Source organism: Clarias gariepinus, chromosome 4 (assembly GCF_024256425.1).
Source record: "Clarias gariepinus isolate MV-2021 ecotype Netherlands chromosome 4, CGAR_prim_01v2, whole genome shotgun sequence".
NCBI classification, from domain to species: Eukaryota; Metazoa; Chordata; class Actinopteri; order Siluriformes; family Clariidae; genus Clarias; species Clarias gariepinus.
Window position 1 is genome coordinate 32,380,777 of NC_071103.1, and position 24,016 is coordinate 32,404,792.

Here is a 24,016-nt window from a genome sequence, read left to right on the forward strand (position 1 = left end):
TCAAACTCCTTGCCGTGCACCAATAAATCGTCCAGGTAAACGACGCAACGGTTGCGAGGAATATCCGTCAACACTTTCTCCATCAACCGTTCGAACGTCGCTGGCGCGTTACAGAGGCCAAACGGCATGCGCCAAAATTGCCATAGCCCTTGGCCGATCGAGAACGCGGTTTTTGGTCGTGCTTCCGGGGCGAGCTCTACTTGCCAATACCCGCTACGCAAATCCAACGAGCTAAACCACGCCGAGCCCGCAACGTGCTCCAGCGCGTCATCTATCCGCGGTAACGGATAAGAATCTTTACGCGTTACCTCGTTTAACCGCCGGTAGTCCACACAAAACCGCCACGATTCGTCCTTTTTACGCACGAGCACAACGGGTGAAGACCACGGTCCGGACGCTGGCTCTATGACGCCCGAGTCGGCCATCTCGCGCAGCTTCTGCTCGGCGATAGCTCGTTTAGCTAATGGGAGGCGTCTCGGATGTAGCCGAACAGGCGCTGCGTTACCCGTATCAATCGTGTGCTGCACCAGATTGGTATGTGTGCACTCGCGCTCATCTACCGCGAAAATATCCGCGAACTCGTGCAAAAGGGACTTCACGGTGTCGGCCTGTGACTGGCTAAGCCCTACACTGCTACGCTGCATTAGCTCGGCCATTATCCTAGCTCGGTCGGCTACCGGATGTTTACATGGCGCGTCCACCGGAAGTTCCGCCCCCCTGGTGCGTGCTTCTAACCCGTCCGGCTGCGCTTTGGGCACTAGCAACCTGGCTAACCCGAAGTTACCGCGCAGAGTTCCGTCCACGAGATTCAGTACCGCACCCCACCTTTCCAAAATGTCTAAACCCAAGATACAATCATCCTCGATGTCTGCCACAAAGAACGGATGGGAAAGAATGATTGCACCTACTTGTATTAGCACCGTGCGACAGGCCCGTATCTTCAAACAACTTCCCGACACGGTGCGAATGCTCAAAGCCGGATCCGGCAGCATACAACCGCGCTCGCCTTGATCTAATACTCCCCAGCGCAGCAGCGAAACCGTAGAGCCAGTGTCCACGAGCGCCCGTAGCGAAACGTTGTCCAGGCCACAGTTCACGTAGACACCCGCGCGATTTCCTACGCGTCCTGACCGGAAGTTGAACCCGGCCGTTGGGGAAGCAAAGACGGCTGTAGGAGGCGGCTTCTCCTCGGCTAGTTTTAACGGCTGCTGGAGTACGTTGTCCTCAGGCCTGAGAACGTCGCAGCGGTAATCCGTCAGTCCCTGGCCTCGGCGTGGTCGCGGAATCTCGGAGGCTGGATCGAGGCCTAGCCGCGACGGGTAGCCCTGTCCCCGGCTAGGTTCACCTACTGAGCGGCCCCGAGCCATGGTCTGCCATGATGGGCTCTGCGCGCTCGGCTTCGCGCAGCGCCTCAAACTGGGAAGCCGGTGCCGCCAACCGGATGTGCTCGCGAAGCCGCGACGGCCGAATTCCCCGCAGGAACGCACGCCGTGCTAGCTCTTCCTGCTGGACGGGCCCGAATTCCGGGTAGCCCCGGCGTGCGAGAGATCTCAGGTCCATGGCGAACGCCCCTAGTGGCTCGGAGGCGCTCCGCACGCGGGTTGCCAGCTAAATACTGTTTATATTAAACTCCATAGTTGGTTTTCAACATATTGTGGCGTGGGCGGGGCGGCGGCTGACGACCAGCATGCCTTGCGGGGATGTCGGTGTGTGTTCACCATGATGGGGAAAGGTGTTTGGGTTGGCGGCTTCGGCCCTGTTGTGTGTGTGTTGAAGTGTGTGACGTGTGAAATGTGCTCCAGTTCAAGCTAGTGCTGAATTGGATGTAGGCTCCTGAGTGAAGGTGCTGCTCATGCCTTATATGCTGTGTGCTTAATAAAGTACTCCCAGCCATTGCATTGGGTAGCAAATAAGCTCACTCGTCTCTCCAGCATTCTTCCCGGCGTAAAAACGCTACATTGGTGTCAGAAGTGGGATGGAGAGTAACGGGTTCAAGCGCACAACGGAGGATCTACTGAAAATCCAAGCGGGCCGCCGAGTAGCGGAGCGACTACTCGCGAAGAAGCGCTTTCCCGATGGCGCTAAAGCGAGCACACCACGTCAACCAACGCGCAGCGGCGAGATGAAAATCCCGGCGCTGGATCTCGGGGCGGAGGCTGGCGCAGCGCAAGCGCCGGAGCAAGAGACAGCTCCGTGCGCCGTTAGCCGGCAAAGCGACCTGCCGCGCTGAGCCCATATCGGCGGTGCATCGCGGCGGAAGAGCCGAGCGGCCGCCCGCAGCTCAGTGGTGCTCGGTTCATGAACCTAGCCGGGGACAGGGCTACCCGTCGCGGCTAGGCAATGAGCAACTCTCCGACGTTTCGCGGCGAGGCCGAGGCACGGGACAGCGTACCCCAGCAGCCGCTAGACTAGCGCCGGGAGGACGTGTGGTAAGCCGCGCTGGGCTTTACATTGACTGTGTGCTGGATGGCGTCTTACTGCGGGCGCTCGTGGACACCGGCTCCGCTGTTTCACTGCTGCGCTCTGGAGTACTGGGGCAAAGCGAGCGTGTTTGCGGACGGCCTGATCCTGCCTTCAGTATCTGCACCGTTGCTGGGGGCTACGTGAAGGTAAGGGCGTGTCGCACAGCACGAGTCCAGGTGGGTGGCCGAAATTATTCCCACGGGTTCGTTGTGGGGAATGTTGAGGAGGACTGCATTTTGGGGTTGGACATTCTGGAGAGATGGGGTGCGGTGCTGAACTTGTCCAGCGGAACTCTTCGTGGTAACTTCGGGGTAGCCAGGTTGCTTGGACCCAAACCACAGCCGGACAGGTTAGCAGCACACACCCGGGGGGCGGAACTTCCAAAAGCAGACCGAGCGGGAAATCTGCGCGCTAACACCGGCGCTTTACCTCGCCGGCCGGGCAGCAAAGCGCGTGGCCGGTACTGCGAGCAAGTGGAGCGCCGTCACGACGTAGAACCCTCGACGCAGGACGTTCCCCCCGTGCAGTCCTCCAGGCCCTCCCGTGGTGATCAGCCGTCCAAACCAGCATGCAGCCGTCTTACAGCGTCACCCGCAGTCGCTCCGCCGGTCTCACAGCTGAACTGTGAACCGCTCCTCGCCAGGCAGAAGGGCCCCACCCAGCGCTCGCGGGCACCGCTGCAAGACTTTCGGGTGGGGGCACCTATGGGGCGAATGGGCATGGACACTCACAGCCAGGGGCGAGATTTTGCTGCTGGCGAGCAGGTGTGGGTGTGTTCCTCCGGAAGGAGAAGGAGGGGGCTCTCGACCGGGCGTGTGTCTCACTGGGTGGGCCCCTGTACGGTAATAGCCCGGCTCTCCGATGTCATCTACCGGGTGCGGTTGGCGGGGCGGGCACGAGTTTTGCTCCACCGGGATCGTCTTGCGCCTTGCCAGCCGCACGCCGGGGGAACATTGAACTCTGTGGAGGCCGGACCGCCTCAGGACTACGTTCACGTTCATCCCTCACCTGCCAAAGGACACCGGCGTTCCCACCGCCAGCGCCGACCGCCTCCACGCCTCCAAAACAAAGTTCGTCATGGTGACCAGGGACGGTCACAGCTCGGGTGGGGGCAGTGTGGCGTGGGCGGGGCGGCGGCTGACGACCAGCATGCCTTGCGGGGATGTCGGTGTGTGTTCACCATGATGGGGAAAGGTGTTTGGGTTGGCGGCTTCGGCCCTGTTTGTGTGAGGGGTGTGTAACGTGTGAAATGTGCTCTAGTTCAGGCTAACGCTGAATTAGAGGTAGGCTCCTGAGTGAAGGTGCTGCTCATGCCATACCGGCTGTGTGCTAAATAAAGTACTCCCAGCCATTGCATTGGGTAGCAAATAAGCTCACTCGTCTCTCCAGCATTCTTCTCGGCGTAAAAACGCCACAATATTTATTATTGTTGTTGTTAACATTATTGAATTGTTAATCCTGATTGAGCAGAAGAGCATTTCTGTAAGTAGGTTACAACAAGGTTGCAACAAGGCAAGCATCAATACTGTAGGTTTATAGAATATTCTATATATATATATAAATTCATTCTGATATGCTAAGTGCAAATCGCTGTACTAGCAACATATACAGTGACAAATCGCATTGACAAATTGCTGTAAAGTGAGAGGTGTTAAACACTTCAGGACATGCTGTTATTTACTCCATTGAAAAGTGACACCCTGTCTTGGATTATTTTCCACAACAGCACCCAATATTGTTGTGGTTTTAAATCCTGAACAGACCCACATATACTGTATCTCAATGACATCAGGTGTTAATAATCAGAATCGGAATTGGAATATTTTATTGAGCTCCTTAGCAAAATTTTTAAGTTGTAGTTGCTCACATTACGATCAATAAAAGTCATAATAAAATATGAGTCATAGTAAAATATACGTTTTATAATATTACTGCACTGAAAACTAGTTTACATAAATGGAACAAAATATTGATATTCTATAAATGTTTTATTAAAATTCATATCATAAATACAGTTTAATACCCCACTCAGAGAGATAAGTGACTGTATATAGTTTGATGGCCACAGGCAGAAATGATCTCCTGTGGCGTTTGTGGTTGTATAAATCTGCCCATTAAGCACTGTTCGGACTGACCAGCATGTTCTGGAGTGGATGGGAGAAGTTGTCCAAGATGGAATGTTCCCTGGACAGCATCTCTTTCTCTGATACTGTCGTGAGAGGGTCCAGCTCCTCCCCAACAACATCCAGGGGAGCCCTGACCACTACAGACTCATAAAACATCTTCAGCATCTAACGTCAGCCTCCTCAGATAATAGAAGCGGCTCTGGCCCTTAATGTAAAGTACTTCAGGGTTCTTAGTCGAGTCTAATTTATTGTCTTTATACACCACAGACACAGGAGTCACAGGAGACACATGAATCACTCACATACAGTAATAGAGTCAAAACTATTAAAAAATAAAATTACATGAAGGAATACTTGATTTTACACATTCTGTTTTTGATCAGGTGGTAGATTCACGACTGGTGTCAGTTTTCGATGCTCGGGAGCTGGAGCTGGTCATTGCAGGAACAGCAGAAATTGATCTGAGTGACTGGAGGTCCAACACAGAATATAGAGGAGGTGAGACTGTCATTTTCCAATAAATGCATTGGCATTGATGTACCAGAGGTAATGCATACCCTCAATGTGTCTTGAGTGAGTCATTTAACATTGTGCTGCTCTGTCATAGTAGTTTGTCACCAAGAACTGTCATTTAAATATTGAAATAATTCATATGTCATGGTGCAGCAGCATGGCTGTCGAACAGCAATGACACTCATATTTATCCTGTTGCGAAGGCCCAGTTCTGCGCTCTATTTATTTCTTGTCTAAATGTCAGCTGTAGTAGATGACATCCCATGCCAGGAATATTCATAAACATCCATAACTCATTAACCTCCAAGAGTGCTGTGGTGAGATCGCCAGAATACTCATCTGGCCCTTATTACAGCCTGGGCTCTTAATTGCCCGTGATAATTATCTGCTCCATTTGAGCCATTTAACCTGCTTTTACTCAAGACATCTGCAATCAATTAATTTGGAGTCCAACACACCTAGTCCAACCTTCGCTGCCAAAACAAGCCAGCTGTTTGTCTCGCTCTCTGTTTATTGCCATACGTGGCATTTTTGACATTGGTAATAAAACCTGAGTCGTATGCTGAGTTGCGGCTTGTGCCTTGGTGGTGAACCGGCCTCATTCATAACTGTGACACCACTACTAACTTTCCACTGACAAGACCAAGTAATGCATTTCAGTCATGTTGACAGGGCAAGAGATGAATGTGTTCTCTAATAAATGATTCCATCCAGGCTACCATGATGGACACATCGTGATTCGGTGGTTCTGGGCGGTGGTGGAGCACTTTAATAACGAGCAGAGGTTACGCTTGCTGCAGTTTGTGACTGGAACGTCCAGCGTGCCGTACGAGGGCTTCGCAGCTCTGCGTGGGAGCAACGGCCCACGCCGCTTCTGCATTGAGAAATGGGGCAAGATCACCTCTCTACCCAGGTATGAGAAAACAACATTAGCATTAATGTTTTAAGTTCCTGGGGCTGTTGTGAATGCAACACTGTGAACTCACTGCAAGGTGTGTGTGTTAAAAAAAATTTTTAGGATAAATCTTGTGTTTTGGGCCTTACCTTGCTAACAGACAGTGACACAACCTGCTGTAGAAATATTTACATTTCCAAGAATATCCAAGAATACAGTACCTTGGATGTTCACAACACCATGAAGGAGCAGTATTTTAGTATAACAGCTTGGCTCGAGCAGTCATTCCTGCTGTTTATATATACAGTATATAGTCAAGCTTACATTGCATCTCAAAAATTTGGATATTAATAAAAAAAAAAGCCTTATTTTTTTATAATTTGATTCAAAAAGTGAAACTCTTATATATTCTCGATTTAATGTGTCAAGTGAAATTAATATTTTAAGGCCTACGTGGCTTCATATCATTTAAGACTTACAATAAATGGAATACACTGAAGAACATAAAATCTTTGATGTGGTAAAGTTTTTTAACATTTATGCAAGGAATCTCAGGTGTCACTTCTTTCTAAAAGTCATGGCACTTTGAAAAGTTCCACACCTCAGAGAACTTTATACATCCAGAGAGAGAGACAGAGAGAGAGAGAGAGAGAGAGAACAGCTGGTTATCTGTCTGTTATAATTTAAGTGAGAACAGGAATTAACTTGCCCTATGGATGTTCCACAAGATTAAATCAAACTATACAGTCACTGTAGCGTAAGTGGACTCACACACTTCAGACTAATAATAATAATACACTTTGGCGTGGAAATAAAACACTTTGGCATGGTAACAGCACTCTGCTACATCCCCATTATGGATTATTTTCATAAAAGAGCACGGTGTTTCGTGTTATTTCTTACCTAGCCGTCAGATTAAGCTACATAAGCTCTCCATTTCTGTAATAGTTTTGTACAATGTCTGTTCACATTTTCACATATCAGCAGAATGTGCAACAAGTCACACTTTTATCTTCCATAAAAACACCCACTTACTCATACTCAATACAGTACAAATAGCTCTTAGCCCAGAGGTTCTTGAGTTGAGATTAAGTGTGTGATACATGCTGAATCACTCTCATATGTCCTCTCTAGCTGCAGGACAGTGCTCGTTCACAGCATGATCACGGAAACCCTTCACTCTGAATCATAGTTTTTAGCTTTAAAATGTCCTGAATTAGTTTTATGACCTGAAAGAGGGGAAACTGATTCACATTTCTCATTCTAGCTTACAAAAATGCTTACCTGTAGGTTAAACTTAAAGCAAAATAATACTGATTTTCTTATAGTCCATAAGGAATGGAAATGCCACATGTTTGATAGTACTGCGGTGGCCAAAAGTATTAAGACAACATCTGCCAAGTATATATAAGTTCTCCCTGTGCACAAAACAGGTGATGAAGGAAAATTCAATTGATGGAAAAACCCGGCGATTTAGTATAATTCAGGTGACCTCATTCTGAACAGGGTAAGTCGGGACTCATCAGACCAGTGGAAATGCTCTTACTTTAACTAATAAACATAGTTTGGAGTTGGAAGACTTGGACCTTTTTGCTTAGTTAAAACCAGGTGGAGACTTTTTTTTCTTTCTTTCTTTTTTTTGGCCAGGCAGTGTATTTACATATATGAATATAATATACAGTACTGTAAGCATAACAAAGAAATAAATATATTCATTGTTTTGATATTTTCCATGTGTTCCCCACCAATTGCTACTTCCATGTGAAGTAGATCAGAGCTCAAGCAACAAGTGGCAGAATGCTAATGGAAATTAGAATTATTCATTACATCACTGTCTACTCAAGTCATGCCAACCCCTTTACAGAATCTTTTATTTTCTGGAGATATTCAATGGATTCAAAAATCTCAATCGCTGTTTTGTTTATTGGCCTAATTTCTTTGATGGATCCCTGGGAAAACCGAAGCAAGCCAGTCATGCATTCAGTGGAGACTCAAAGAAGCCGCTTTTATCGCACTGTTTAGACTTTTAAATAAAGTTACCCGAGATGACAAAGTGTGTCATCCTAAAATTGCCCATTTAAAAAGCTTTCACTGATGCATCTAAAATTTCACCTTGAAATTCACCTTGTTTTTCACAGAGCTGAACCGACAAAAGCAAAAGGTGGCGGATCAAAAGCGAGCCGCTGTCTTCAATCAGTGCCACATTGAGTTCATATTACACTGTCACAGACGGAACCGACTTGTGTTTGGCATTGCGTGCACAAGAACATTAGCACAGACTAAGCAATATGAGGGGAAAAGCTTGTTATATATCATTTAACAACTGCATTACTTTTTTTCTATTTGTACAGTGCCTTGCATAAGAGGGGTGACTCTTCTCTATTCCACTTTTCAAAATGTTCAACCTGGAAAGAAAATAGAGTTAACTGGGATGAATGTCATAAATCAACACAAGATAGTCCATAATTTACACCGATCATCCATAATATTATGACCACTGACAGGTGACGTGAACAACACTGATCACGAACCTTACCCCAGCAGAGTGGTGACAGGATCATGGACACCCAATGCTCACACATGTCCGTCGGGAGCAAAGACCAGCCCTTCTGGATCAATCCCCAAAAAAAGCAGATGCCGCACAGGATCCAGGAAAAAAAACATGATAAAATAGAACCAGAACACCCAGTGCACCACATGGGGCCCAGTAAGGAAAAAGCCCAGATCTGATTCTGACTGGGCACCATGGGAAGCACCAGACCAAACAATTTCCATCTACAGAGACCTCACACCAAAGGACCACATCCAAAGGATCTATTGACAACATCCTTGTGCCAGACACCACAGCACAGTCCCAGAGGCCCTGCAGACCATGACACTTAGAGGGAACCTAAAACCTTGGTGGTTTTAATGTTATGGCCGATTAGTGTATAGGTGAAGGAAAGTTAAACTTTCTTCTTCCTAGTGCTAGTAAAGAAGATTCGTCCAATGTGCAGGGTCCGCTTTACTGTTGTTGGTCTTTCAGCTGCTCCTGTTGAGGGGTCGCCACTTGGCACAGGTTTTATACTGGATGACGCAACCCTCCCATTTTACCTGGGCTTGGGTTACTGGTACTGCATCCAGTGGATGGGGTTTGGGCATTGTGTGGGAATTGGTTGGGAATTGAACCCGGGCCTTCTGCATGGCTGGCGTGGCAACACTATCACAACTTTACTGACCATCTTAATAAAATTTTCCCAGTTAATTCCATTTTAGTTTAGGTTGTAATGTTGCAATAACATTTCAAGAGGTGTCAGTACTTATGCAAGATACTGTACAGTACATGCTAATAGAAAGTATACTCACTTACTAACAATACAGTGAGACATATTGACTTACAATCACTGTTCCTCTGAAATCTGTAAATCTTTCATTTTTTTTCTCTAAAGCACAAGAGAATTCCGAATGCAGAACCTGAAAACACATGCCTGCATAAACGTACTTGCTTAACCCTTGACCTTGTGGTTTGTTTGTTTTGTTTTCCCCATTTTCTCACAGGGCTCACACATGCTTTAACCGTCTGGATTTGCCTCCTTATCCTTCATACACCATGCTGTATGAGAAACTACTGATCGCTGTTGAGGAGACGAGCACTTTCGGTCTGGAGTGAAAGATTCATTAAATAATGGAAAGACTATATTTTGTAAACATGCCGTGTTGGAGTTTCACTGACCGTATCCTCGAGAGACTGCTATTTTATAAATAAATCTGTCTGAGCGTTCGTTTGAGATTTTTATTTTGTTTGTGTTTAACTGAACGTGCATGAAATACATAATGGAAATATCGTACATATTGTATTATTATAAGGTTGAAGGAGGAATATACAGAAATAGTGTGAAGTGAAAACCTGCATCCAGCCTACAATGTAGTCTATCTGACTGAATGTTTATGCTACTAAGGAGGCGTTTTTGACATTGTCTTGTTGATATGCTATTATTGTGCATGGAGGATAAAGCCCACATGATGTACAGTTCACTGATGGCTTACATACAGTAATGGAAGCGTGACATTCATTAACATCCTTGACTTAAAAGCGAAAATTTAAATACTTTTAACTGTTCCCCTTTTTATTTAAACATATTTAAAGTTCCGAATGACCATTTCCAATTTATATTAACAGATACTATTTGTAAAAGTTGCTGAGATAAAAGGAAGAGGTGGACACACAATCTCTTTGATCCTGTTTAGTAATAGCTGGATGGAATATTAGCTAAGTTTGGATAGCTAAAAATCTTATTTTTGACATTCTTATACTTATTTTTGTTTCATGACAAAGAAACTGTTAGTTTGAGCAGTGTGTTAGATCAGAAGGTCCAATATTTAAAATAGAATTTCAGGGGAAAATTATTATAAAGTAAAAAAATACACTATGCTCACAATGTTTAAATCTACAGTCTGGGTTGGAAAGAAATCAGCTCCAGCGTCACTTCTTCATCCCATTCTGTGTACGTTTATTATCAGTAATGAGGTTCAGCAAAAATCTGAACTAAGCTGCTTTAAATTTTAATACACCAAAAATGAAACCACAGCCAGACAACAGTTGATAGTGTTCTGGTTACACATGTTAAGCACTGTGATGTTACTTTCACCTATTTTGTATCATGTACCTCCGGGAGATACAGAGATAAGGAAAGCAGGTTGATGAGGTAAGGGGTGTATAAAGGAATTTAAATTCCACCCAGTTTAATGGTTTAAATGCCAATCTCCTCAGGATGCTCTGGTTTTTCTGACTCCAGAAAATCTCCTTGAGTGTTTTCACTTGAGGGTTTGTTCATGATAAGTTAATAATGTTCATCAGATGATTCCAATGCACAGTCAGGAATGATGTTTTAATTACAGTCATTTATTTATTGATGTAAAACTGGGACCCCTATTTGCGAGGATGAGGATCCAAAAAAAAAAAAAAAAAAAAAACTACTTTTATAGTAGTTTTGGTTTTTCAGCTGCTCCTCTCAAATGTGTGGTCATCATGTTTTATCCAGGCTTGGGTCAAACCCGGGCTTTATGCACAGCAGGCAAGAAACCTACCACCGGCCATCAGTGCCCTAGCACACATATATTAGTAATCATAATAAATATGCCAACGGTTTCCAGTATGCACTGTAGGAATTGAGCTGGAAAAACTGTAATATGCAATGAACACAGGGAACCTTGATAAAGCAGTGCATTTAAGATCCTTAATATTTTTTTCCCCCATGCGCTTAAGCGATTGTACAGTCATGATAATTTAAAGCAATATACATAACTGAGACCACAGAGATATACATAGTCACCTTTGTAGACATTAAGAACTAGGGATTTACTTTACTAACGGCCCCTGACACTGCAAGTAAATCTGTTATTTATATATTAGCAAATACGTACACATGCTTACTGTGTTACCACATACATTTTTTTAGCTCATACCTGCTTTATGTTTTCATATTATATTTATTATTATATGGACTTTTATTTTCTAAAATAATTTTCTTTTTTTTTTTACTTTTAATTATATAGTCAGATGATGGTGACTGTAAATTGATGTCATTCATTACTTACAATGTTTATAGTTTATTTCAATATGTGTACACCTTGTGTTTATTTATTTTTATATTTATTCATCTATTTATTTGTTGTTTTATAATGGGGCAATTAATAAATTACAGACAAGATTTAATTACATAATACTAATGCCTATGATCTATTCCTGTGATGCACTGACTTATTTAAATATGTAACTCACACCTATATTTAAATTGTGTTCATCTAATAAAAAGATCTTTATAAATGAAGGTTTAACATTCATTTTTTTCTTGCCTCTTTTCTTGCTAAATTAATTCTGACCAAGATGAAGCAATGGCTGAGAAAGAAGTGGGGAACTTATTACTCGCATTGTGAGTAATAATACTCACTCAAATCTGGTATCTTTGGTGACCAGGTGGCACAGTGGGCAGCATTGCCACAGCACCCCTCCAGGGTCCTCTTTTTAATCCTGAGTTCTCCCAGTGTCTGTGCAGATTTCCTCTGGGCTGTCAGGTTTCCTCCCACTCCTCAAACACGTGCTGGTAGGTGGAACAAAATGTTAATTCGGACTTGTAAAATGTGTGTTTATGGTTATGGGTGATTGTCTGGCTACCTTTCCAGTGTGTTTTTCTGGCTGATACTATACTGTATATTCCTTGAATAGGCTCTGGATCTACCAGCACTTTGACCAAGATAAGTGAAGATATATATATATATATATATACCTCTTCATCCTATATACAGGGTCGGTGGAGTCTATCCCAAGAGACTTAGAGCATGAGGCACCCCGGACAGGCTGCCAATCCATCACAGGGCACATACACACACTCACACTATCAATTACACACTTCAGGCAATTTGAGAACGCCAATTAGCCTAATCTGCATGTCTTCGGGACTGTGGGAGGAAACCAGAGTACCCAGAGGAAACCCACCAAGCACGGGGAGAACAAACCACGCACGCAGACCTGAGACTGGAATTAAACCCGGCCCCTTGACGGTGCAAGGTGGCAATGCTAACCACTAAGCCTTGTGAAGATGATGATGATGATGATGATGAAACATGTTTGTTTTTTCAACAATCAGTTTGCTTGTTCTGGTATAACGCAGTAATCTTAAATGTTTAATCATGTGTTCTTACTTTTACCAGCAGGGGGCGGAATTGCATTTTTGCATGTTATCTGGATAGTCACTGTACTAACAACAAATATCATATTAAGCTCATCTTTAATTTTGTGCATTAACGTTACGGGGGGGATACCCACCTCAGCAGTTGGCTGGTATTTGGAGTTTATGAATTTAGTATGATTTGTTTATTGTGTGTTGGTTTCTATTTTCATTTCTATGTAGCCTATAGTACATTTACAAAGAAAAACTAAAAGTCTTCACGGGACACATTTGAAGGGAATCTGGGCTTTTGGACATATTAGTCCAAGGGCCTGAGGAAAACCCTGATTTACAAAAGCCCCGCCCTCTTTCGCTAGACTGCCTGTCAATCATGGGTATTACCATGGCGACGGGAATCAAAGCGTGTTTGTTGCGTTAAGGCTGAGAGAGAGAGCGAGAGAGAGAGAGCGCGAGAGATAATACACACACACACCTCACAACCAAGATGAAAGTTTCGAAGGTCGGTTTGTTGTTATAAAGTTGCAGCGTGTTTGATGTTTGTTCCGCTTCAGGTTTTTTCCCGGTTACACTCGGCTGCTCCTGTTTAGTCGGTTAACTAGCTAACTGGTTACCTAGAAGTTCACACAGTTGGCTCCTTTCAGGGGTTAGGAGCGTTCAGAAGTGCGTTAATAGATAAATTAGACTTCCGAGCAGTAGTTATGATTCCTGAATGTCCGTCTCGGAGCGGCGAGGCGAGAAGCTGCGGCAGCCGGTGGCAGGACGCCGGGCAGAGCCGCTCCGGGTTACTGCGGGACATCCAGAGCGTGATCCAGAGAGAGCCGTTCACCGAGCATTACACTCTCATCCCGGGGAAAGAGCTGGGCAGGTACACACACACACACACACACACACACGCGCGCGCAAGATTACTCAAGTCTTGCTTTTGACCACATGTGGCAGTTTCCTTTAAGGACTTATAAATCAAATCTTAATCCCCTATACCAAAGATTCTCAACTTAATTTTATATGACACATTGTTGTTGTTTTTGTTGTTTTAAGTTTGTTCACTAACAAGTGAGTATAAAATCCCTCCATGATTATTTACCATCCTATCTTTAAAGATTTGCCAAATGTTTGTGCTCAATCAACAGACATTTTTTATCTAATTTAAAAATAAACCTTGGTTGTTCATAGCACAGCTCATGTGATATTCACCGTGTTGTTATTATTAACTTATCTAGAGCTGGTTTATCTGTTTATTAAACCTGTTACTGATTTTCAGTTGACATTGTAAAGAAAAGAAACAGGCATAAAATCTTTGATTATACTGGGTGTCCCAAAAGTCTCATAAATAAGAGAAATCATTTAGGGATATTATGTAAAATTGTACATTTTAGTGTTATTTATAGATTGTCTGGCCAATGGATAGATTGATAGATAAATAGATATTCATTGGTTCATTCATTCATGCACTCTAACAATCACCTTTTGCTTTGATTATACAGCACACAATGTTGTGCTCGGTTCATGACTCCTCGTGCTCCCAGAACCACTCTTTCACATTTTGACTGTGATACCCTGGTCATTCAATATATTCTGGTCATCAGCTGACTTCATTTTATTGCCATATAATGATGCCAATAAAGACTGCACCTAAACAACTTAAGCAACTCTAGATCATAACACTGCCTCCTGCACTATGCATGATGAATGAATCACTTCTGGAACAGGGTCAGTCTGAACTCTTCAGATCGCATGCTTTTTTTTTTCTTTTTCTTTTTTTATATGTCCAAAGTTCAATCTTTATTGTCCCAAGCCATTTTTTTTATTAGTCTCACTAAGTGTTGTTTTTTTTTTTAACCACATTTCTTTCACAAAGTTAAAGCACTATCCTTCCAGGTTTTGATAATGTATTGAAGGGTTCTTAACCTAGTTTTAGTAATTTCCCTAGTTGTTTTCTTGGCTTCATGCAGCCGAATAATTTCACCCTTCTGAAATGGTATATATAAAGATGATGTTATATATTAAATTATATATTTTTAAAGGAAAGCATTCAAAGGGCAGTTATGTTCATAGCACCAGATGTTTTGATCCAAATTTATTGCAAGTGGGAAAGATGACTGTTTACCAAGAAACGTCAATTGTTTAGAGGGTGATTTATTTAATTTTTTTTAAATAAACGTGTATTATGCTAAAAAGTATAAATTTCTCTTCATGAATTGGGACCTTTTTGGACACCCTGTAGTTATTCTGGATTTTAACAATCATGGATCATTATTCTCTGAGGTAACTTATACATATTCACTAGACTGAAATGTTGTTTCTCCTCCCCCCCCCCCCCAAAAAAAAAAACAAGAAAAAAAAAATTTAGCAGCCAGATCAGCCTAGGAAACATCTCGTAGCAATGCTAACAGAATCTGCAATAAGCCAAGCGCAGATCCCTGGATAAGGCTTTAAATGTTGAACAAGTGTGAGGTTGTTCACAAGTAAAGGGCAGTGTTGAAGCGTTTTCACACTCAGATGAGCTAGCCAAGAGCGGACAAATTGGAATCTGGATTTGCTGGTTTACTCGTCTTTTAGCTTGTTTGGTCTGTACTGTATCTTACCACAAAAATTTTTAATTGTGAAACCTTTATGTAGACTGCATGAGTACCAGTAACAGTGAGACAAAATGTTATTTAATCACTGGCTCACATGTTTAGTAGAAATCGTGAAAGTCATATAGATCCTTGATAAAGTGTTTGTAGGACGTAATGGTATTTGCACATTTATCTAATACCTGTATGCTTTTGAGTCAGTGCAGCGTGCTTGTTTAGTTTGGCATTTATGTACAGATTCATTTCTTTTAGGTTTAATTCATTTGATCACCTTTTTAAGGTTTTTAGAGCTTTAACAAAACGCCTAACCTCAACTCAACCCTTTTTTAGCAAGATATGTTTGTTATTTAAAAAAAACAATTGGGGGAACAAGTTTGGGTTGGATATCTGGTGGGAAAGGATCAGGGTTAGATTTTTGAGGCATCTGAACTATTTCACGTTAAGAATCAATATTTCAGAGCTGATAAATGAAACAGGTTTTCTTATCTCTGGTATTTGTTTGTAGGTGAATTTAATTTATGGCAACTGAGGGTTCAGTGCTGGTGATGTCACGCTGTCGTTTGAACAGATACAACAGTCACTGCAGTATTTAACATTGGCAATAAAGATAGCCTACCTTCTCTATTTTTATCAAGGAAAAAAATCAATATCTCTATCTTAGAAAGTAAATAGTAGTAGTTTTAGATAATGCCTTTAATTGAATAGTAAATTATTTACCATAAATAGAAAAAAGGCTTATTTTGCGCTAAAATGACAAAATATGATTACACAGTTGCTTGTAATTAACCACCTTGATTTTGTATTTTTTCTCCTCCCCAAATAGCAGCCATCTAAATGTGCTTTCACAGTAAGGTCTTGGGCTTGACCCCAGAGTACCATAGTTGTGCCCAGGTATAAAAAATAGGGTTCTCAAGCATGGTACGGGTGTACTCGGGCACTGCTCAAATTAAATAAGAAAGTTAACAGTACTTGAACACGGAAGTGAGCCTTCGTTTAGAACGTGACATCATCGGTGCATCTGTCTCCCCCGAAATCTCCACAAGCATACAACACTCGCAAATCTCGTCCTCTAAACTATACGGCCATTCCAGATAAAGTACGAAGGCTCATGAGAGGGGCATTGTTGGCTTTTTTTTCTGAAAAATCAAAAATATTAGGCATAGTGCTTAGGTTGACTTTCTTGTACTGTTTTTCTCTTTGTGTTCACTCACAGCTCACAAATCAACTATGGGCATTGACACACTGGTGCTGAGCAGCATTACTAATAGGGATCGGAATCACCGGGAACCACCATGGGGAGGGGAGGGCGAGCAATCGTACTTAAAGTTAAAGCAGCCTAAATTGAAGAGTGCTGGCTCTCTTTCTCTCTCTTTCTCCACTAATATGTCCCTGCTGAGTACTCTTGGTACCAGGCAAAATGGCAACCGTGTTACTTGGTTACCGTGCTTAGCAATAACAACACAAGGTAGAGGTCATAGATTTGTTGCCATGATGTGTTATTAGACTTTGTCTTTTAGAAAGACACTATTATTAGTAAGTGTTAAAGATATAGTAGAAAGGGTTTGAGCTTTGTCACACACTGATGAAATTCTGTAAGGCAGCCAGCCACCCTTTTTTAGAAGAGGTAATATCCCGCCCCCATTTTTCTTTGGTAAAAGAAATGATGAAACCTTCAATTATCCTTGCATGCAGCACGCTCAAGCTGGGTCATGTGATGGAAAAAAAGAAGGGCCACTGTTCAGATGGTTTGTGGCTTTAAGGCACACGAGTCAGCCTAATGCTCATCGTCTGCATCATTGCTTGCGGGCTGTCTTCTAAACCAGACAGCTTTCAGAGTGCAAGAGATGCAAATTTCACAGCTGAAACTTGTTCAAGAACAAGAGCATTGTCTGTGATTTTTGCACAGACTTGGGTGGGGGCAGGACAAAGAATAAAACACTGGAAGTCTTTTGGCATTTCCTTTCAGTCGTCCAGTTTAGCCGTTATTCAGTCTGTTGTTCGTTACTGTAAAAAAAAGAAATCATCATAGGACTTTAAAAGCTTGCAATAGATCCTTCTCTGTTCATGTCCCTTTATATCCTTATAAAAGTAATCATTTCATTAGATATGGGTTTTTATCTAATAGTGTATTAATTTTTTTAGTGTAAAACCTGAAAGAGGCTAGAAACAATAAACATGTCTAGATTTACATCAAGCATCAATCACTGTGGGCATGTTTAAATATTTTGGGGATTAAAACAAAAGGTCGTAATGTTGTACTGTATAGAGTGCTAAAAAGTCTGGTTTAATGATCTCCTAAGGTCCCTGGTGAGAGGGCAGGAAATGTTAGGCCGTCTGGATTTTCGCCTGTCCCGTGGGATTTGACTAATTGACGTATTTACAGCCAGTCTTTAAACCCATCAGTCATGTGCAAAGTTTTTTAAGAAACTCAATTGATACGTTTTTCCACAGTGTTCATGCTCACCAAAACAGATTTATGGTTTAAGAATTTGGGGTATTTTTATAAGTCTGGAAATTATGAGGCATGATGACCATAAGACCCAGTGTTATACTAATCATTACTAATTGCCAGGTAGAATATTAAACCAGTCACTGCAAATAGTCAAGAATGTTGGTTTTCCAGGGTGCAGACGAATCACTAGCCCAGACTACTTTTTCTTTTAATAATTATGTCATTATGCTTATAGGTAGCATGGTGATGTAGTGGTTAGCACTGTCGCCTTGACTCCAGGGTCCGGGTACGATTCCCTGCCAGGCTCGAATCCTGGCTCTGTGTGCATGGAGTTTAAATGTTTCCCCATGCATGGTGGGTTTTCTCCAGGTACTCAGTTTTTCTCCCACAGTCCAACAATCCCACAGGGGATATATGGATAATTCAGCAAGCTGATATATACTCGTATCATCCATCACAGGGGTCCAAGTAGAGGTGCATAACATTTGATTACCTTGGTACAATGACATATTGACAATAGGCAGCAGGTAAACAGCCAGATTTTAAAGTCATTAAGGACCAAGCACCTTTTATACTGGCCAAGTTGCAATGGCTAGATGACTCTCAATCATTTCCAAAATGGCAGGTCTTGTGGAGTGTTTCTGAAGCCATGTTGAAGTGACCTTTGACAAGGCATTTCTTTGTTTCTCTCATAGCTGTAGGTTGAAAATTCCTATTTAAAGTTACAGGTTTGGTGTACAATTGGAATTCAGCATCATATACTTGTCTGCAATTAATTTATTATATTGTTGCCAAGTTTTTTTTTTTTTTATGTCACTTGGGTTTCTAAGCGACCAGTACATGTGCCTGGGATGCACACTGCAGCATTTACTTGTTAATAGTGACGTTCTGTTAAGTGTTTGTACCAGTGTTTGGCTCTTTTATAGTAAAACTCACCACCATCTAAATCATGAGGTGAAATCTTAGCGGTTATGGGCTTTTTAGATTTACAAATATGGATAATTGCAGGCTGGTCGCACCGCATTCCACTGCTCAGGGAACACCCAGTCCTGTCGGGTCACTACTAAAATGCAGTGCAGTCCCTCACCAGATTTTGGGCTTAGCTGAAAAATGCCTTTGATTGGTGTGTAGAAACTAAAAACACATTACACACTTCTGGAGAATATTTTCGAGTTTCTCTGCTCGGAGATAACCACTGTTTGTAAAATGAGATGTATAATTTTGTGCGCAAACATTTGCAAAGCCGTATCTAATGTTCCAGAGTCCTTACCCTGTAGAGCGCACAGCTTTAAATGGCAGCCTTTCATTTGACTGCATTGCCATTGGTTTGAGACAGAAGCTTTGGGTCCAAGAGAAGTGAAGAGAGCACCAAAGTGAAAAAGTGCACCATGCAGACAGCGGCTTCTACCTGAACCTGGTTAAAGAAAGTCGATGTTTTAGTTTCTTTGTCCATTTATTTTAGAATTGCAATTGTTTTTTTTTTATTAGTTTCAGTGGTTGTATGCAGGCTTTAACTTTCAAAGGATATTGACCGCTATAAAATTCTCACCATGAAGGATTTCATTGTGACTTGGGCGTAGTGCTGATTGCTTCATAATGGACCAGAGACTATAACAGTTTCATTAGTGTTTATTTGGTAATGCTTTTTGTAAATGCTGGGCTCATTGTTAATGCAAGCTGATTAGACTATAAGAAAAGGAAAATGTACTGTCAGCTGATAAACATCACAAAATACATTCCTATCCTGAAGCTAAACAGAAATCTCTACATTATTCCGCTCATTACATTGGCTAATTTAACACTGAGTACTTATTTAAAAAGAATTTTTGTACGTGCTTGCAGTGCCAGCATTGTTGCTAAATATCCTACATCTAGTAATACCACAAGTAAGCACTAATAAAGTACTACTGTTACCTTATGCTTTCGGTATCACAGGTAACACGCTAGTCTTTAGCGATGTTTTAGTATTAGGCAGAACCAAAGCAAACTCAACCTCCCTCTGATGGCATAATTAAAAAATGACCCAAAAAAAAGAAACACATTAGAAACACATCATTGTTTCTAGATCAATTTTTTGTATGCACACAAAAGTGATTGCATTTGTAGCTCATCTAATGAGGAAAATTTAAGCCGTTTTTACATTAAGGCTGGTTTCTAAGGAAATTTCACTTCAAGTCCGGTTCATGTTGATCAGTGAGAACGCAATCATTCCATGCTCGGGAACCGTGCCCGAGTCCGCTTGAAGAGGTACGTATTACAGCATTTACTAGAGCAATCGTTCCTGAGCACGGTACAAATCAATTGTACCTAATATAAAAATACCCTCAGTCTTTTTGTATAAAAGTTTTATTGGAACTGCAAAGTACTGTACAGCAGAACTGCATACCCTAGTGAAAGTGTGCTAAATATTCCTCGTGTTTTCACAAAGCATTCCAGAGGTCATCCGAGCCTTCGGTGGCTGTTCATAAAACACAGTCTGTCATCTTTAATTAAGGTCAGACACCTCATAGGTATTTGGGAGGGCTTTGTTTACAGCCTAGTCTGGCTATCCACTAAAGTAGCATGTCATCAGCTGGAAATGTCTCACCCTCCCTCGTAAATCCTAGGGCCGCTGCGTGCGGTTCCGTCTCTGGATGGGGTTTAAGGCCCTGTCGGATGTGTGCAGTGTGTGCTCCCTTTTACTCACACCACAGGCCCCCCTCTTCCTTTCCCATCTCGTATTCTTAGAGAAAGGATCTGTCTCGGGCCTGACAGCTGAGATGGGATACCATGACATCATTGCTCCACTTCTCACTTTGTTCGGGTCTCAGGCTCCGATGGCAACATCTGCGGAGCACCATGGCAATGGCGAGAGGGAAGCAAAGGGGAGGGTGGCCATGTGAAAGCTAAGTTTGTTATTGGGGCCCGATGGCAAGGAGGATTGCCATGCTTCCTCTTCACATAGTGTCAGAAAGAAGCTGCGATGCCTGCTTTTTATTACCAAAAATAACATGCAATACATATTGTACATATCATTCACACTGTTAGGACTTTGTGTCCAGATGTGCCTGTGTCGTGTCCTCTCAGCATCGTTCATGCACTGAAATGAGAGAGATGCTGAAAACTTTTGGTCCATGATGCAGATGAGGTAATGCACTTTCCCAAAGTATTCAGAAAATGTCTGCCTAAGCTCTTGGAGACTGTGTGAATAGGCGCCTCTTCTCTAGTTGAGGTCACATGTCAGAGTTCATTAATTCCTCTTGTCATAGCCATAGAGTAAACAGGCCTCCGGTTTTAGTCCAGTAGATTTCTCGCTCTCACAAAAAAGGGATATCCTTCATACTTTGTTCTTAAGATAAGGTTTGTAACAAAAAAAAAAAATCTACCCTTGTCAAGGTGGCTGTAGTTACTGTATTACCTAAGCTGCTCTAGCTGCCTAGGTGACTAATGCACCATGAACAGCAGCACTTTCGCTGATAAGCTTGGGGGTAGTTTAGAAAAGCAAACTCGCTTCTGTTTACCCAAGAACACTCGGCTATGATGGAATTTTTCCTTAATTTTTATTATCTGCTACATGCTTTGTGAACACTTGCACAAGCACACATGCGCACAAACACACACACATTTTAAGAGCCTTCAGTGTTAAACGCTCAGATACCTTTTAATCAGAATTTTAATTTAAGAGGTTTATTTTAGACAAATTCTGATTTAAAAAGAGCTACTTGTATATTTATATAATGTATAGATCACTCACTCACTCATCGTCCATACCGCTTCATCCCGCCTATCCCAGAAAACTTAGGGTACGAGGACAGGGTGCCAATCCTTCGCAGGGTACACATACACATTCACACACTACGGCCAATTTGGGAATGCCAGTTAGCCTAATCTGCATGTCTTTGGACTGTGGGCAGAAACCGGAGTACCCGGAGTAAACCCATCAAGCACGAGGAGAACCTGCAAACTCTATGTATATACAGTATTATATATAGTGCAATGTGCTTTTTTTGTGCTCTGTCTACAACAACTTAGGGTTTCCAGATTGAATTTATTTCAAGTGGTTTAATTAGTTAATAAGCTCCTAATAATAATGATGATGATAAAATGAATAATAACAACCTATGATGAGTTATGTGCTCCCTGGCATCACTAGAAATACCTTCTTTTTTTTTTTCCATTTCCTCAGCTGAAACAACAGATGGCGAGCAGTGGCCAGATTGTTCGCTAGTCCAGATGGTCTCAGGCCAATTGCATCAGTAATCTGCATGACTACATGAAGATCTTTTGCATACCAGTAAATTAATGACAATCTTGTTAGAGTTGAGTTCGCAGGCTGAAATCTTCACCGATGACCTATGCGGTTAATCATAGACCCGTGTCGTTAAACAGACACTCAGTGTTTTGCATTGTCAACAGGTAGCACGCACAGTTAAGGATTTTCTCTAGTAAGTGCGAATGAGATGTACTTCATCTGGATAGTGTCAGAATGTTACCGCCTTGACGTCACGTCTCTGACATATCCCTGCCGAAGGCTCTTCGCCAAGCTCCAGTCTTACCGAGTCCATCTGTCAGCATCCTTTAAGCTTCCTTTTAGCCCTACTGTCATCTATTGATCCCTCTTACTTAAGAGTAGGTGTTGCTGCTCTTATGTTAATTTGAAAGCCATCAGAAGCCTTCTGTCCACTTTGCTGTTAGTTGATGGAAGTCTGTTAATAGAGATTACAAACAAGCTTCTTTAACAGGTTGGACATCCAACTGTATAAAGCATAAATAACATTCCCTTATGTAAGTTTCTATATTAAGATGAAAGTCTCTTTTTATCTTTATATGAATAAGCAGGTGATGTGTTTTACTGTGACGTTCTGTCATAAATACTGTAAGACAATATATTTAAGCTTCTGGTCTGTAAAAAAAAAAAAAAAAAGAAAAAGTTAATTATCCAGTTCTTTATTAGATACATGACAGCCAAATCCTTCCCCATCCAGTGTCTTGTACAAAACCATGTTTTCAATTTCCATTTTATTTATATAGCGCTTTTAACAATGGCCATTGTCTCAAAGCAGCTTCACAAAAATGAAAAGAAAATTTAAAAAGAAAATTGATTGAAGTGTGCATGTGTGAGAAAAATGTGTCTAGATAAAATGAGATTGTCCCTGATGAGCAAGCCAAGGGTGAAGGCGACAGTGGCAAGGAAAAACTCACTGAGATGGCAATAGGAAGAGACCTTGAGAGGAACCAACTCAACAAATCCTCATTTGGGTGATAAGGGATAGAAATTATAAAAAGTCATGTGTGTTATGCAGCTGAAAGTTCAATATTACAAAAGTTATGTAAATTAACATGAAGTCCAGTTCAGTACAGTCCATTAAGAGTTTGTAAATGTAATGATCTACTTTATTGTGCAGCTCCAGTGTTTAATGTTGCAGTAAATGAGCTCACCAAAAGCATCATATAAGAAAAATTATAGCATGGTCAAGCAAGTAAGTTTTTTTTTTTTTTTTTTTTTTTGCGCGCGGATGGTTTGGATTAACGTGACTAGGATTGCAGACTTGTATAGACTCTGGCCCTTCTGTCCATCCTACAGCTGCACACATGCAAATCATCTCTTTCAGGGTGTTGTCTGTGTGAGGCCACTGGCTTTGAAAATGTGCTGACACTCCTCCAGAAAAATGCTGCGAACCCTTTTTAAGACACCGTAAGCACGAATTCGCAGACGGTCTACGCAGCCGTTTTAAGTCGCAATTCTTGCTGGAAAAACACAATGCGTCTTTTAAATTCCTCACAATATTAAGACTTGTCTAGCCAGACTAGCGGTGGACTTATCATACATTTGGTAGCTAGTCTGACATGCAAGCGAAACCACTGGTTTGCCAGTCCAGTCAATGTCCTTTATATATATATATATATTTTTATCTTTTGCCAAGTCTACCTAATTGACAAAGCTAAGATATGATCACACTAGTTAAGTAAATTAATACAGCTTATTGAATCATCATCTTTTATTCTTTTTAAATTTTAACTAAACAGTGTTTTTTATCCGCAACAAAAATACACAAAGTCATTGACCAGTGATGAATCGTAAGGAAACTGGATAATCGTGTTACATTTTCCCCTTCACTTTACTTTGCTCTGTATTAATACATACGTGCATGTGCCAGGTTCAGAGGAAATTGAAAACTAATGGTTATTAGGAATAATCCTCCTAGTGAGGAGTGTATTCGTGGCTGTCCTGTGACTGGCCGCCGGGTGAGAACATTAGGGGAATATCATTATTTTGTTCTGGTTGTTGAACCTACTTCTCAGCCTGGCATGTATGAATAATAATAATAATAATAATAAAAAAA

General features: G+C 42.1%; 2 protein-coding genes across 7 annotated transcripts in view; both read left to right on the forward strand.

Annotated features, from left to right (window-relative positions):
- LOC128520391 (E3 ubiquitin-protein ligase HECW1) overlaps positions 1-10,694 on the forward strand; it is a 97,001-nt gene extending 86,307 nt beyond the window's left edge. For all 5 annotated transcript variants that reach the window (XM_053494611.1, XM_053494614.1, XM_053494610.1 and 2 more), the window contains 3 exons: positions 4,973-5,087; positions 5,817-6,015; positions 9,535-10,694. In XM_053494611.1, the coding sequence (XP_053350586.1) occupies positions 4,973-5,087; positions 5,817-6,015; positions 9,535-9,646 (426 nt within the window). In that variant the 3' untranslated portion in view covers positions 9,647-10,694. The remainder of the gene's footprint in view (positions 1-4,972; positions 5,088-5,816; positions 6,016-9,534) is intronic.
- A 2,437-nt stretch (positions 10,695-13,131) lies between these two features.
- stk17a (serine/threonine kinase 17a) overlaps positions 13,132-24,016 on the forward strand; it is a 29,446-nt gene continuing 18,561 nt past the window's right edge. For both annotated transcript variants that reach the window (XM_053493805.1, XM_053493806.1), the window contains exon 1: positions 13,132-13,530. In XM_053493805.1, coding sequence (XP_053349780.1) covers positions 13,364-13,530 — 167 coding nt within the window. In that variant the 5' untranslated portion in view covers positions 13,132-13,363. The remainder of the gene's footprint in view (positions 13,531-24,016) is intronic.